A 16,747-nucleotide genomic window follows, 5' to 3' on the forward strand; every position below is an offset into this window, starting at 1 on the left:
GGCGCTTCTCGCCCCTCCCTCCTGCCCCAAGGGCAAGCAGCTTGCACCCAAGCTGAGCCGCTGCTCTGTGTGTCCATTCAGAAACAAAGCCACTGACGGGCCGCACCCCCTCTCTCTTCTCATTGGCTCACTGACTTTGACAGCAGCGGGAGCCAGTGGTGCCAATGAGGAGGGGAAGTATTAGGGAAGTATTAGGGGGGCTGCTGCACACAGAAGGTTTTTTATCTTAATGCATAGAATGCATTAAGATAAAAAAACTTTTACCTTTAGAACCACATAAATATGTGCATTGCGCTCATATGGATCAGAGCGGTGGGTGATGACCCCCTGTGACAAAGAACGTAGTTTCAGGAAGTGCGAGCAGCCACTCTGATCCATGTAGAACAGTGAGATCGCAGCATATTACACCTGATACCCAATTTTAATTATGGGCTTGTTCATTTGCGTGTTCATGTAAGTGCATTCATTTTAGATAAAGCGGGTACCTAAAGGTTTTTACACTATTAGAGGAATTGTCTCTATTTTCCTCTATATGTGAATATCTTCATGACATCTGGATCGTGACTGGAGTCTCCTGGCATTTTTACATCAGCATAAGTGTTATTTGCCAGTTATGAGAATGAATGGCAATACTATTTGGTGAGTGCTATGCCGCATACACACGATCAGAATTTTGGTCGGAAAAAGCTCTGGTGGTTTTCCCGATGGAATTCCGTCTGTATTTCGCTCAAGCTGTCTTGCATACAGATGGTCACACCAAATTCCAACCGTAAAAAACGCGGTGATGTACAACATGTACGATGGGACTATAAAAATTAAGTTCAATACCCAGTACCCAATAGCTTCCATCTCGTAGTTGAGCATGCGTGAGTTTTTGCGCGTCGGAATTGCATACACGGAATTTCCGATAGAAAGTTTTTCCTTCGGAAAAATTGAGAACATGCTCTCAAATTTTTGCTGGCGGGAATTTGGCCAGCTATATTCCGATGGAGCCTACACACGGTCGCTTTTTCCGATGAAAAGCTATCATCAGTCTTTTTCTGGCCGAAATTCTGATTGTGTGTACGCGGCATTAGACTTAAGCCCCATACACACTATCAGATTTTCTGCTGATTTTTGTCTTCAGATTTACCAAAACATGTAGTGCAAAGGCAGGCGTACAAATTGAATCTCCTAAGGTTTGACCTCATATTACATGGTTTTGGTAAATCTGAAGACAAAAATCAGCAGAAAATCTGCGTATGGGGCTTAAAGGGATCTGAACCCACACAAAAGACTGTGGCGGAGGACATGCGGTATATGTATTTTAGAAGGATACACCACTTTTTCACAATTTTGGACTTGTATTTTTATGGACTTGTTTTCATTCCCTGTTTATTTCAGTGAGATTTGATTTGAAAATTGATGCGCTACTGTGGATTTTGAATCTTATTATTAACTTTAATATTTCACCTGTTATACCTTTAGAACAACCAGTGGCCAGGGGCCACATGTGGCCCGCGGAGCCCTCTGATGTGGCCCGCGACCTCCTGCTCTGGGATGGCGGGTTGGCAAGCCCAGATTGTGGGTTCCCAACCCGCCATCCCAGAGCATCAGTGTTGTGAATAAATCCACTGGTAGAGCTTCTGTTAAAAAAAAAAAAGCCACTGGTAGAGGAAGTAAGTGGCTGCAGAGGCGCATAAGCCGATACTTCCTGTATTGCACCAACTCCTATCACAGGTGGAGTGACACCAAATGCGATCTGCCTGGCACAACAGCCTGTGATACCTGAATGGAAAACTGTTATTAAAGGTAAGTTTATTACTTAAATCACAGTGTATATATGGGCATATCTGTTCTGCGGTGATTACTGGGCTGCTTTCAAACTGATCCGCAGGTGCAGCGCAGGCCACCTGCGGGTTATCTACACTGAGCCATAGACTTCTGTTATTACCTGTAAGTTTAGTGCACTTTCTGAAAGTGAACCACACCTGCAGGATATAATAGAAGTCTATGGCAAAGTACAGCTAAACTGCAGGAAAGTCAGAGGTGAACTTGTCTGCACCCTCTGTGTGGGTAAACCACATTGCATCAGTGGGAAAACAGCCTTAGGCCCCATATCGGTCTGACCCTCCATTCACCTCTATGGAGCCGCAGATGTAAACGGACTTGTGGCCATTTACACCCCACTTACCTCCACTCCGATCCGCCCCCTTCTATCTGGGCAGATGGGATCCAAGGGCCCATAGATTATGGGTTATATCTGTGTCGGTTCTACATATGCACAGTGGACATGGAACTGTCATCCTTCTGCTCCACTCATTGTGGCCCGCGACCGGTTACCAAGTCGCTTAAGTGGCCCTCACTCTTCAAAAGGTTGGGCACCCCTGCTTTAGAACCACTTTCAGATCGTCTTGCTCACCTATAAGGCTCTTCACTACTTGACACCCCTTTACCTGTCTGAACTTTTATCAACTTACCCCCCCCCCCAGGTAACCTCTGCTCCTTAAATTCTGGTCTTCTACTCACTTACATTTGATGGGAGACAGAGCCTTCTCCTACTATACCCCAAAACTCTGGAATTAACTTACAAATAGCATCAGAGAGTTATCGCTAGTGATGGACGAACTTCCGACGGGACGTTTCGCGAACGCGAAACGCGAACGGACACAAACGTTCGCGAAAACGACCGTTCGCCGCGGGCTCCATTGACTTCAATGGGAGGCGAATTTCGCAAACCTTTAGGTCGAATTTGCGGCCACGGGGTAATTATTAGGGGGTAGCACGTAGTCCCACCACCTGGACAATAGCATAATACATGTATGAGGTGAATTTGGGATCGATAACTACAAGCATTTTTTTTTTATTTGGGAAATTGTTCTGACAATTCAGGACTATGGAGCTAATGAAGGCAATGGAGGAGAGGGAAGGTCAGGGACCAGGGTAGGCAAACAAGAGGGTGCAGGAGATACAGAGCACTGACAGCAGCACCGTAATACAGAGCACTGACATCAGCACCGTGACATACAGCGCTGACAGCAGCTCCGTGACATACAGCGCTGACAGCAGCTCCGTGACATACAGCGCTGACAGCAGCTCCGTGACATACAGCGCTGACAGCAGCTCCGTGACATACAGCGCTGACAGCAGCTCCGTGACATACAGCGCTGACAGCAGCACCGTGACATACAGCGCTGACAGCAGCTCCGTGACATACAGCGCTGACAGCAGCTCCGTGACATACAGCGCTGACAGCAGCTCCGTGACATACAGCACTGACAGCAGCTCCGTGACATACAGCGCTGACAGCAGCTCCGTGACATACAGCGCTGACAGCAGCACCGTGACATACAGCGCTGACAGCAGCTCCGTGACATACAGCGCTGACAGCAGCTCCGTGACATACAGCGCTGACAGCAGCTCCGTGACATACAGCGCTGACAGCAGCTCCGTGACATACAGCGCTGACAGCAGCTCCGTGACATACAGCGCTGACAGCAGCTCCGTGACATACAGCGCTGACAGCAGCACCGTGACATACAGCGCTGACAGCAGCTCCGTGACATACAGCGCTGACAGCAGCTCCGTGACATACAGCGCTGACAGCAGCTCCGTGACATACAGCGCTGACAGCAGCTCCGTGACATACAGCGCTGACAGCAGCTCCGTGACATACAGCGCTGACAGCAGCTCCGTGACATACAGCGCTGACAGCAGCTCCGTGACATACAGCGCTGACAGCAGCTCCGTGACATACAGCGCTGACAGCAGCACCGTAAGCAGCCCCAGGAGGAAGTCAGCACAGCACAGGGATGGTGTGATCCCCTCATAATAAGAACCCCCAGGAGGAAGTCAGCACAGCACAGGGATGGTGGGAGCCCCTCATAATAAGAACACCCAGGAGGAAGTCAGCACAGCACAGGGATGGTGGGAACCCCTCATAATAAGCAGCCCCAGTAGAAATATGACACCGCTCAACCTCTTCAAAGAGGAGGGTAGGGGCATATAGTACGGTGTGCTTTTTTGGGTCAGGGAAGTGAGCCAAATGAATTAAGAAGGTCTGTGTGCTTGATTCCAAAAATTGTTTATAGACATATACATGGTCTACTGATCACATGTGTTGAATTCCTCCGAGATCCATGCCTCATTCATTTTTAGAAATGTGAGGTAGTTAACACTGTCGTGAGCTAGGCGAGTACGCTTATCGGTCACAATCCCCCCTGCTGCGCTGAACGTCCTTTCGGACAGGACACTGGATGAGGGGCAAGCCAACAGTTCGATTGCAAATTGGGCAAGCTCTGGCCAGAGGTCAAGCCTGCCCACCCAGTAGTCTAGGGGTTCATCACTCCTCAGAGCGTCCACATCGGCCGTTAACCCAATGTAGTCGGACACCTGACGGTCTAGGCGTTCCCTGATGCTGGATCCGGATGACACCTGTCGATGGGTCGGCTGAAAGAATGACCTCATATCCGAAGTCACCAACACATCTTCAAACCGGCCTCTTCTTGCAGGCGCTGTTGGATTGGTACCCGCAAATCCTTCTCTGGGAGTGGGAATTGCTCCTCTGCCAGCGCACGCAAAAGCAGAATGCAGCATTTCTCGAAGCAAGGCCTGGAAGTGCTGCATTCTGACAGCCCTCTGCGACGGCGGTAACATTTCCGCCATTTTGTGTTTGTACCGGGGATCTAAGTACGTTGCCACCCAGTACTGGTCCTTGACCCTCATGCTTTTTATACGGGGGTCCCTATTAAAACACTGGAGCATGAAGGCCCCCATTTGCACTCAAGCGGAAGGTATGTGGTGGTGGTGGTGTTGTTGGTGGTAGTGTCTTTGGGGGTGCACATAGCAGAGAGTGAAGAAGAGGGTGCAGATCGAGAGGATGAGGAGGGTGCAGAAGAATAAGGCTGAGTGAGCCACTCAACCAAGTCTGGTGCGTCCTTTAAAGTAATTGAACGCACCTTCTGCAACTTCCCACTTTGGCTCAAGGCTGTTGCTCCTGCCCTACCCCTACCACCCCTGCGGAAGGGCCTGCCTCTTCCTCTGCCTGTCATTTTTTAAATCACCCTGTGACAAAACTCTTAGTCCCTATACCGCTGAAGGACTGCTGCAGTATAGGGCAGCGGTCAGCAGTAGTGCACGTCAACCCTATGTATTGTGGACCGATAGCGGTCCTTACAGAACAGCAGACTGTACTGCACTCAGGCCTATGTACCGTAGCACCCTATACCAAGTTACCAGTCCTTATAAAAACTTTTGTGGACCAAGCAGGTTGTGTGTTAGGCCGCGTACACACGCGCGGACTGTTCGCCCAACCTTGTTCGGCAAACAGTTTGTCAAACAGTCCGCTCAAAATTTGCATGAGCGGACTTGCCCACACACGAGCGGACTGTTTGACGAACAAGGTTGGGCAAACAGTTCGCTCAACTTTTGAAATGAACGGACTCGCCCACGTAAGGAGGAGGCAAATCCGCCCATTTCGAGCGCGTGTACAGGTAGGCGGGGCCCGCGAAGGAGACGTCGCGGGCTCCGCCGCCTGGAATGGGCTTAAAGGGGAACCCCAACGCCGAAAAAAATCGGCGTGGGGGTTCCCCCCAAGTCCACACCAGACCCTTGTCCGAGCACGCTACCCGGCCGGCCAGGAAAGGGGGGCGAGCGAGCGCGCCCCCCCCTCCTGAGCCGTACCAGGCCGCGTGCCCTCAACATGGGGGGGTGCCTTGGGGAAGGGGGGGGCCGCGCGGCCCCCCCACCCCAAAGCACCTTGTCCCCATGTTGATGAGGACAAGGGCCTCTTCCCGACAACCCTGGCCGTTGGTTGTCGGGGTCTGCGGGCGGGGGGCTTATCGGAATCCGGGAGCCCCCTTTAAGAAGGGGGCACCCGGATACCGGCCCCCCACCCTATGTGAATGAGTATGGGGTACAATGTACCCCTACCCATTCACCTGTGAAATAAAGTACAAATAAAAACACAACACAGGGGGAAAAAATATTTTATTGCACAGCCGGGGGTCTTCCGTCTTCGGGGGTCTTCTCGCCGGACTCCTCCGCTATGTGTGTGTAGCTCTTTTGCCAGCGGAGGAGTCCGGCTTTCTTCCTCCCCGCCGCCGGCCTCTTCTCCCGACTTCGGGGGTCTTGTCCCCCTCTTCGGTTCTTCTGCCGGGCCACCGCGCCTGGTCCGGTGGCCCGGTCTTCTGTCGCCGTCTTCCGTTCTTCTGTCGCCGCCTTCGGTTCTTCTGCCGGGCCACCGCGCCTTCTTGTAGCTCTTTTACAGGCGGTGGCCCGGTCTTCTGTCGCCGTCGCCGCCTTCCGTTCGTGTTCTTCTTCTTGTTCTTCTTGTTCTTCTCCAGGCGATGTTGACACGTCGCTCCCTCCGGCCGGAATGCCAGAGCCGCCCTGCGCTGTGACTTATATAGTGACAATGGGGCGGGGTCACATGGTATATGTCACATGGGTTGATGTCACATGGTGACCCCGCCCCCTTACGATGTCATAGTCCCCATGTGACATCAACCCATGTGACCAACCCATGTGACATATACCATGTGACCCCGCCCCATTGTCACTATATAAGTGACCGCACAGCGCGTCCCCGGCATTCCGGCCGGAGAGCTCGTCGAGTCAACATCGCCTGGAGAAGAACAAGAAGAACAAGAAGAAGAACAAGAACGGAAGGCGGCGACGGCGACAGAAGACCGGGCCACCGCCTGTAAAAGAGCTACAAGAAGGCGCGGTGGCCCGGCAGAAGAACCGAAGGCGGCGACAGAAGAACGGAAGACGGCGACAGAAGACCGGGCCACCGGACCAGGCGCGGTGGCCCGGCAGAAGAACCGAAGAGGGGGACAAGACCCCCGAAGTCGGGAGAAGAGGCCGGCGGCGGGGAGGAAGAAAGCCGGACTCCTCCGCTGGCAAAAGAGCTACACACACATAGCGGAGGAGTCCGGCGAGAAGACCCCCGAAGACGGAAGACCCCCGGCTGTGCAATAAAATATTTTTTCCCCCTGTGTTGTGTTTTTATTTGTACTTTATTTCACAGGTGAATGGGTAGGGGTACATTGTACCCCATACTCATTCACATAGGGTGGGGGGCCGGTATCCGGGGGCCCCCTTCTTAAAGGGGGCTCCCGGATTCCGATAAGCCCCCCGCCCGCAGACCCCGACAACCAACGGCCAGGGTTGTCGGGAAGAGGCCCTTGTCCTCATCAACATGGGGACAAGGTGCTTTGGGGTGGGGGGGCCGCGCGGCCCCCCCCCTTCCCCAAGGCACCCCCCATGTTGAGGGCACGCGGCCTGGTACGGCTCAGGAGGGGGGGCGCGCTCGCTCGCCCCCCTTTCCTGGCCGGCCGGGTAGCGTGCTCGGACAAGGGTCTGGTGTGGACTTGGGGGGAACCCCCACGCCGATTTTTTTCGGCGTTGGGGTTCCCCTTTAAGCCCATTCCAGGCGGCGGAGCCCGCGACGTCTCCTTCGCGGGCCCCGCCTACCTGTACACGCGCTCGAAATGGGCGGACTTTCCGAGCGGGAACAGTCCGCTCATTTCGAAAGTACAGCGGACAAGCCCACACACGGGCGGACTGTTCGCTCAAACACAGTTTCAGCGGACAGTTTTTCGGAATTTCCGAAAGACTTTGTCCGTCCAACTGTCCGCTGAAACTGTCCGCTGAAAGCCCACACACGAGCGGACTGTCCGCCCAAACACTGTTCAGCGGACAAGGTTGGGCGAACAGTCCGCCCGTGTGTACGCGGCCTTAGTGTTTAGCAGACTGTGCGTCAGTCCCTATACCGCTGAAGGACTGCTGCAGTATAGGGCAGCGGTCAGCAGTAGTGCACGGCAACCCTATGTATTGTGGACCGATAGCGGTCCTTACAGAACAGCAGACTGTAACGCACTCAGGCCTATGTACCGTAGCACCCTATACCAAGTTACCAGTCCTTATAAGAACTTTTGTGGACCAAGCAGGTTGTGTGTTAGTGATTAGCAGACTGTACGTCAGTCCCTATACCAATGAAGGACTGCTGCAGTATAGGGCAGCGGTCAGCAGTAGTGCACGGCAACCCTATGTATTGTGGACCGATAGCGGTCCTTACAGAACAGCAGACTGTACTGCACTCAGGCCTATGTACCGTAGCACCCTATACCAAGTTACCAGTCCTTATAAAAACTTTTGTGGACCAAGCAGGTTGTGTGTTAGTGTTTAGCAGACTGTGCGTCAGTCCCTATACCGCTGAAGGACTGCTGCAGTATAGGGCAGCGGTCAGCAGTAGTGCACGGCAACCCTATGTATTGTGGACCGATAGCGGTCCTTACAGAACAGCAGACTGTAACGCACTCAGGCCTATGTACCGTAGCACCCTATACCAAGTTACCAGTCCTTATAAGAACTTTTGTGGACCAAGCAGGTTGTGTGTTAGTGATTAGCAGACTGTACGTCAGTCCCTATACCAATGAAGGACTGCTGCAGTATAGGGCAGCGGTCAGCAGTAGTGCACGGCAACCCTATGTATTGTGGACCGATAGCGGTCCTTACAGAACAGCAGACTGTACTGCACTCAGGCCTATGTACCGTAGCACCCTATACCAAGTTACCAGTCCTTATAAGAACTTTTGTGGACCAAGCAGGTTGTGTATTAGTGTTTAGCAGACTGTGCGTCAGTCCCTATACCGCTGAAGGACTGCTGCAGTATAGGGCAGCGGTCAGCAGTAGTGCACGGCAACCCTATGTATTGTGGACCGATAGCAGTCCTTACAGAACAGCAGACTGTACTGCACTCAGGCCTATGTACCGTAGCACCCTATACCAAGTTACCAGTCCTTATAAAAACTTTTGTGGACCAAGCAGGTTGTGTGTTAGTGTTTAGCAGACTGTGCGTCAGTCCCTATACCGCTGAAGGACTGCTGCAGTATAGGGCAGCGGTCAGCAGTAGTGCACGTCAACCCTATGTATTGTGGACCGATAGCGGTCCTTACAGAACAGCAGACTGTAACGCACTCAGGCCTATGTACCGTAGCACCCTATACCAAGTTACCAGTCCTTATAAGAACTTTTGTGGACCAAGCAGGTTGTGTATTAGTGTTTAGCAGACTGTGCGTCAGTCCCTATACCGCTGAAGGACTGCTGCAGTATAGGGCAGCGGTCAGCAGTAGTGCACGGCAACCCTATGTATTGTGGACCGATAGCGGTCCTTACAGAACAGCAGACTGTACCGCACCCAAGCCTATGTACCGTAGCACCCTAGACAGACCAAGTTACCAGTCCTGATAAAGAGCTTTGTGGAACAAGTGAGTTGTGAATGATTAGCAGACTGCAGCAGAAGGGCAGCAGTCAAGTATAATATTCTTTCTATATTTGGAAGAAAGAATATTATACGTGTACAAGCCTATTACCGTACCACTGATACCAGTCCTGAAAAGAACCTTTGTGGAACTAATAGTAACAGCAAGTCTTTAAAATTATCCTCACTGCCTGACACACTGCTTCCTGCCTGTCCCTATACAAATTGGCAAAAAAGAGTAGGCTGGAACGATTAGCTGGAATAGCTCTTTTGTGGACCTGATAGTAACAGCTAATGATGATGATGATGATGATGATGAAGAAAGACTAATCTGGCTGAGCTGTCCCTAAAATAGCAGCATACAGCGCTCTGTCCCTTTATCTAAACTGACAAAAGAAACTCAGGCTGCTGACCTAACACCTATACCAGTCCTGAAAAGAACTTTTGTGTACCAAATAGCTAGCGTTTTCTCTGTCCCTACTCCACACAGGATCCTTTCCCTACAGTGACAGAAGAAAGAATGTAAAATGGCCACCGGATCGGGTGTATTTATAGGTTAGGGGGAATGTCCAAGTGTCCATGAGCTGTCATGTCTCAATTGGTTGTCCTGTAACACATGATAAACGTGTCACGAAAGGTTAAAGTTCTTGTATACATTAAACACGTAAGTCCGCCGGGGCGAACGACGGAAAAAGGCGTTCGAACCCGCGGACGGCGAAAGTCGGAAATTCGCCGCGAAACGACCGCCGGGCGAAACGTTCGTCCATCACTAGTTATCGCCTCATCAAATCAAATCTAAAAACGTCTTTAGACAAGATTTTACCCTGTTTCCCCAAAAATAAGCCCTATCCTGAAAATAAGACCTACAAGGACTTTAACTAGGGCTTATTTGGGGGGGGGGGGGGTAGGGCTTATATTGCAGCCATTACCGACAATCACGCTAGGTCTTATTTTCGGGGGAAAAAGGGTATGTAATTGTCGCCCCCCCCCGTTTTACCGTGTTTCCGTTTCTCTTGTCTTTCTAAAATGCTTTGAGTTGCTATATTAAATGAAGATTACTATTATGATTATTATTATAATAAACTAGGTTTTCTCTGTTTTCTATTGTGGTTAGCTTTTCTTTCAATGGTTTTTATTAAGTTTTTCATAAAAGAATTCTGTTGTACATGTAGCAGAATTTGTAGCATGTAGCAGAATTTCTAACCTCTTCCAGTCTAATGAGATCCTTTGAGGCCACAGACCACTGACATACTTCAATATGTGGTGGGTTGTGAGGCATAGTGGGTGCAAATGTGGTAAAAGTCATTGGGCACCAGACACTTCTTGGATGCAGAAGAATTTTTATTTCTTTTAACAGTCCTTTATATTTTACAAGGGAAAGAGGGTTAGGGCCAGGACACCCTTAAGTAGTTGCAATTTCAATAGGCAGACTGCAAGACTTAAATAGGAGGACAGCCATACAGGGAAAGGCCCCAGCAAGGTGCCACTTCTGCATGTGCAGGTTTGCTGTCCACTATGGCTACAGTACTTAACAGTTCCTAATTCAAATGTAACAGTTCTCTCAACTGTACTACAACTTCTACTTGTAGTTCTTCAGCCGGTTGAGCTCCTGGTCTCTCACCGGGCCCTCTGATTCACTAACTCTGAATCCCGGGAGCTCCTTAAGGCTCTTGCGGTGGTATCTCCCTCAAACGGCACCCACATTTCCCTGCTGGGTCCCTATCTTGGCACCTTAGATAAATTCAAGCTTCAACCCTGCTGACCGGCTCGGTCCCCAGCTTGACACACAAGGCTGCTCTGCAAGCTTCAAATTCACTGGTTGGGTCCCTGACTTGATCAACGCCTGAAGTTTCCCGATTCTCCACCATGCTCTTTCGGTGAGAATGTTGCTTGGGTACTTGCTTCAGTTACTCACTGTGGTCCCTGGTAAAGATGGTTGGTCCCTTAGTGGCGACAGCTCCCCTTCTACCTCCGACCACGAAAGGTTCTCTGGCCGGCAGAACCGTCACTTTTGGTTGGACTGCAAGCTGCAGTCTCAACCCTGTTCTGTCCTCCTACTTCTGGATAGGCTCTCACACAGCCTGGCAGCCAGATGCCCCCAGAATAGGCCCAATCTCTGCCCTAGCAGCCCAGGGCAGGTGACACACGTCCACACAGACAGCAGTCCAGGTGGCACAGAACACAGATCACCTGACTCCACCCGAATATATAGGCTCTCCCAGCAGGCAAAGGAATTCAAGAAAACACCTGCCCATTGGCTGAGATACCCCATATACCTATAACCTGACCTTGAGTTTTCCGTCTCTTATCGAGTACCACCAACTGCCCGGCCACCTTGTGGTAGAAGAGAAAAGTACAACAAGGCCAAACTTAGGAAGAAATCAATGGATCTCTAACAATTTAACTATGGTAGCTACCCCTGACAAGGAATTTGAGGAGCCCCATGACTAAACCCCAGGGCGCTACATACATAATAGCTCATAGCGAAAAGTCACATATAAACACAACATGAGTCACAATCATCCTCAAACATCAAAAGCAGTATCAATGCTAACATTGCGGTAAGGGTATCACCGCCCCCGCCTCTAGACACCCCATATGGGAGCAAACTGTGTCGTAGGGCGGCAGGCGATACAGCCATCCAGTAATATACTTTCAGTCAAACAAAAACAACAGGTTTTTATTATTAGCGTTTTAAGGAGCAAAAAATCTTTACCAAAACAAGCAACTCCAGGCACCTAGATTCATAATCACGCAGTAGCGCCCAGATAGTGCCATACTTGACAAGTCATAGAGGATCACAACTCTGAGGAAACAGATGCAGTTATAACACACATTTGATATTAGGAAAAGAAATCCACTGTGTACAAATTGAGCTGGCATGCTGAACAGCAATGTTCCAAAAAGAAAGAGCATAAACCAAGTCCATGGAACTGAAAAGAGAAAAGCAAAGAAATCGAGGAGGCGGGGAAAAAAGGGGGGGGAAGAAAAAGAAATAAGAAAAAACAAAGAAGAGACCTAGACCTCATGGTGATATACAATCAGCCAAGTACAGGAGAAAGGGTATCTGTACATAATTCGATCAAGATTCCCAGGTTCCTGTTTATCGTTAATGATACTAGCTACTTTTTCATGTAGCATTATCCAGGATAACTTATGCTTCATGTGGCGAACTGATACAGAGGGAAACTTCCAAACTCCAGCAATGGTGATCTTAGCCGCAAGCAGCATAAATGAAACGAAACATCTCGTAGGTGGTGGCATTTTACCTGGCACATCATTTAGGAGGGCAATTGAGGGATCTTGTTCGAGTTCAAGGCCTATTATTTTATGTATCATTGATGTGGTTAGCTTTTAAACAAACTACAATTGATTTGGGGTTTAAATCTTTTACTATGTACTGTGCCATTGTATCACATACTGCTTGTCTGTACTTATCATAATAATTATATTAAACTGAACTCCAAGCAAAAACAAAATATGCAAGTAAAACTTGGATATCTGAACTACAATAAATCTGTAATCCTATACATTGCGATACAAGCATCCCTCAAAAACAGCATAAGAAGGTTGGGGGACTATTTTTTTTACTCTATTAAGCAATACAGCTGAGTCTCTTAGCCCTTGTACACACGGTCGGAGATTCCGATGGAATGTTTCCTATTGGAGCGTTCTGTCGGATAATCAGACTGTGTGTGGTCTGCATCAGACTGTTTCCGTCGGAGTATCCGACGGACCAACTTTTCCAACTTGCCGGTATGATTTTCCGACAAAATGCTCTGATCGGACATACTCCGATCATGTGTAGCCTACTTTGATGGACAAAGTGCCACGCATGCTCAGATCAAATTCCTAGACCAAAGCTATTGGCTACTAGCCTGTACGTAGTCCCGTCGTAACAAAATAACGTCATCATGTTATGTACAATCGGATTTTCCGACAACTTAGTCCGACCGTGTGTATGCAACATCACTTCCGGACCTCTTCCGGAATTAATCCGTCGGAATTACTCTAACGGATTTGGTTGTCAGAATCTCCGACCGTGTGTACAAGGGCTAACTCTCCCTGCTGATTGGATAATGGAGGAACATCAACAGACTGAACAGGTCATCACGCTGCTCATTCTGTTCTTACTTCATATTAAAAACTTCCTAGTGCTAGAATAATACTGTGTAATGCCGCGTACACACGAGCGGATTGTATGGCGTACTTAGTCCGTCATACAATCCGACGGACAATCCGTCGTAGTTTCCACTGATCGGACTTGACCACACACGGATACACAAACAGTCCGTCGAAAGCTTGCGCGATGACGTGTACAGCACGTACGACGGGACTAGAAATAGGAAGTCCAAGACACAGCAAAGCACCCTTCCGCCGTGTAAATCCTTTCTGGGCATGCGCCATTCTTAGTTCGTCGAACTAGCATACTGACGACCGTATTGTCCTCTGAAACCAAAGTACGACGGACAGATTTTTGGAAAAACCGAAATTCTTAGTATTCTGAAGCCCACACACGAGCGGATTGTCCGCTGAAATGTGTTTCAATGGACTAAGTACGTCAAACAGTTCGACCGTGTGTACGCGGCATAAGACATACAATGGCTATGCCAACGCAGGAATGCAGAAAAACAAAACAAAGATCTAGTCTTGCACCTATAGCTTCTGTTTTTAGAACTACATTTTTTATGGAATACATAACTAAATTAAATAGTAATATTTTATATCTGTCTGGTGCTAACTTTGAAATAAGCAGAAAATTTAGACACTTAGAATGAGTATATGAATTTGAAGCATAAAGAATACCAATGCCCATTTACATTTATGCTGTTTGTAGATCAGTCAGCAGTTAAAGATAATGTTAAGTCTGTCCTCTTATACCCGTCCTTGGCATGACAGTTGGGTTCCGCTCACCATTAACTGCCAAGCTACAATTGATACATTGATTGATACAATATCCTCTGGTGCTGACCTTCACACTGTCTAATCTCATGAGCTTTATTCAGACATAGCTCTGCATCTCATTCCTGCTCCTACAGTGCAACATTTCTAGGCCATCACAAAAAAGAAGATTCAGAAATTGTGATAGAAGCGTGTTTGCAGTATGAAAAATATTTATGTCCATAAACTATTAAACCTCCTAAAAATACTTTTGCAAGGCATCTTGGCACCAAACAAGTACCATAACCTGAATACATGAGAACCTTCACAATGTAAATATTGATTAATGTTAAAATAATATACTGTAAAACAATAACAGTAATGTAACAGTATAGTACAAGAGTACAAATGGCAGTTGGGATGCAATAGACTACAATAACTATCCAAAATGATCTTTTAGCTAATCTAATTACAGTAAACAGGACTTAAATTGACTTTCAGTGGTCAATGTGCATTCACATTGTCCATTGCACTTCATTCCTATTTCTGTTGCTCAGAGACAGTTCTTATAGATGAGCATAACTCATATAAACTGACAAAGGTTGTTGAACTTTACTGTAGAAAATGGAAAACCTGACAGTAGAGCATTCATGTACTGAACAGTCAGTGCTAAAGTAATATAGGCCAATATTTTAAAGAGATATTGGCAAAGGTGTACCAATACATAAGTTCAAAAAAGAGATTTGGGATATAGTTTGTAAGATTTGGATGTACAGTGGAATGAAAAAGGACCTGAATAATAACCTATGAAAGGCTATGACATGAAAGTTCTGAGAGTATAGCAAACTGCTTTTACAAGATAGCAAAAGATTGGAAAAATGCACTTCCTTACCTGGCTCTCCTCTTCTCCATCACTACTGTTCTCTTCACTGCTGCTGTCCATAATCAAAATCTGTATCCCTGGTGATCGTTACTGCTTATATATGGATCAGTACAGCCACATCAGACACAGTGACCGCCCTGAGACACACATTGTTTCACGCCCATCCACCTCCAATAAACATCAAGTTTACTATAGCATCATTTGCACACTCAGACAGGCTTTTTGCTGTGTGTTTAATGGATGTTTGACATGTGTGCTGGATATGTAGAAACAATGGTAGTTCAAAAATCAATGTAATCGTATTCACTATGAACAGTCAAAGAATCATGAAGCCTATATAGTTTCACCTTCAACTGCCCTCCTTCTAATACAGTCTGAAGCAGGCAGATGGGAATAGAAGCAGGGGCAGACAAATGTATGCTTTTATGAAACTAGCAATGAGAGCTTCAAATCATTCTCAGCTCAGTTTTGCTGACCACATATTATTACAGAAGGTCCCCTTATTCCCTTATCACCCATCACATTAAGCTCTGCGTTAATTTAGATTTGCAAATTAAACTTGACAGTTTGTTCTAGTTTTGATCTTTGAATCACCTTGCTATAGACCAGTCTTTCTCAACCGTTTTAACACAGAGGGACCCATGAAATATTTTCAAGTCTCAGGGAACTCCTACTTAAAATAGAAAAAATATAGGAAATAAAAAAATGGACTTTGTAGGCACAAGCATAGGATCGGTAAAAATAATTGCAGTTTTTTTAATTGGATAAAGTTAAAAACGTAGTATTACAAACATATAAAAAGAAAAGCATAAAATTGTTAAACAACCCCAGAGACTCAAGTAACACCTCCAAGATATATATAGATATATGTTAATCCAAATTGGAGCAAATGGAAAAGGTAACCAGTAGCAGCATCCAATGGAGATAAAGTGCGTGGAGTAGTTGAGTCACAGTGTGAGGTCACACAAAGGGTTCGCTCTACATGTTACGCTCAATGCGCTTCTTCAGGGGATTGTAGATCTAATGAGTATGTGAGAACATCGAATGAGTATATCATAATATTCAAACAAATAAAACAGAAACAATTATAAACAATGAAATGATCACTTTAATAGAGTCCAGCAAAGTAGAAGGCCCAAAATACAGTGACCACTAGGGGGGCAGAAAGCAAAACCCTCCCATGGGGACACATTCATATTCATAGGTGAGCAACATAAATAATCTTAGGAATATGCATGTATAAATGGCTGTTTAGACATTAGTAATCATACTGTGAAGGAAATAATACATACTTACATAATAAAAACTGTTTCTAAGTAGCGCAGCATGGAAGCTGCATAAAGATGCAGGTCAACCGAGTTGTCCCAGATAGTCAAAAAAAGCCTATAAACAATTCAGAAATATATGATAGTAGCATATATATTAAAATATATATACATATACCAAAACCAGACAAAACTACATCAGTGTGCACAGATGCAGCATGTTCAGGTATAAAGAAGGGCCGGCCGCATGTTCAAAACACACATACATAAGGTGAGCATATAGTAGATAATACAGCAAGGGCTTACCAAATGATTAATGCAGGCATATATCCAACACTATATATGGCTGGTAAGCACAGGATCCAGGAAGCATAGTAAGGGGCACACACTTTGATAGAAGATAGTCTATCACAATAATATTAGTTAATAAGTGTCACTGTTTGTAGAGTCAGTGACCAAAAATGTCCAATAATC

At 47.3% G+C, this 16,747-nt stretch overlaps 1 protein-coding gene across 3 annotated transcripts in view; it reads right to left on the minus strand.

Annotated features, from left to right (window-relative positions):
• LOC143982165 (septin-5-like) overlaps positions 1–16,747 on the minus strand; it is a 106,417-nt gene that overhangs the window by 63,910 nt on the left and 25,760 nt on the right. For 2 of the 3 annotated variants that reach the window (XR_013274408.1, XM_077480635.1), the window contains exon 1: positions 15,018–15,152. The exons of the other annotated variant lie outside the window; for it this stretch is intronic. Coding sequence is in view for 1 of the 2 variants with exons in the window: in XM_077480635.1 (XP_077336761.1) it covers positions 15,018–15,068 (51 nt within the window). In the remaining variant the exon portion in view is untranslated. Of the gene's footprint in view, positions 1–15,017; positions 15,153–16,747 lie in introns of those variants that run through there. 3 annotated transcript variants of the gene reach the window in all.

This window comes from Lithobates pipiens, unplaced genomic scaffold (assembly GCF_037356315.1).
Source record: "Lithobates pipiens isolate NorthernLeopardFrog02 unplaced genomic scaffold, aLitPip1_a1.2 Scaffold_16, whole genome shotgun sequence".
In the NCBI taxonomy this organism is placed as follows: Eukaryota; Metazoa; Chordata; class Amphibia; order Anura; family Ranidae; genus Lithobates; species Lithobates pipiens.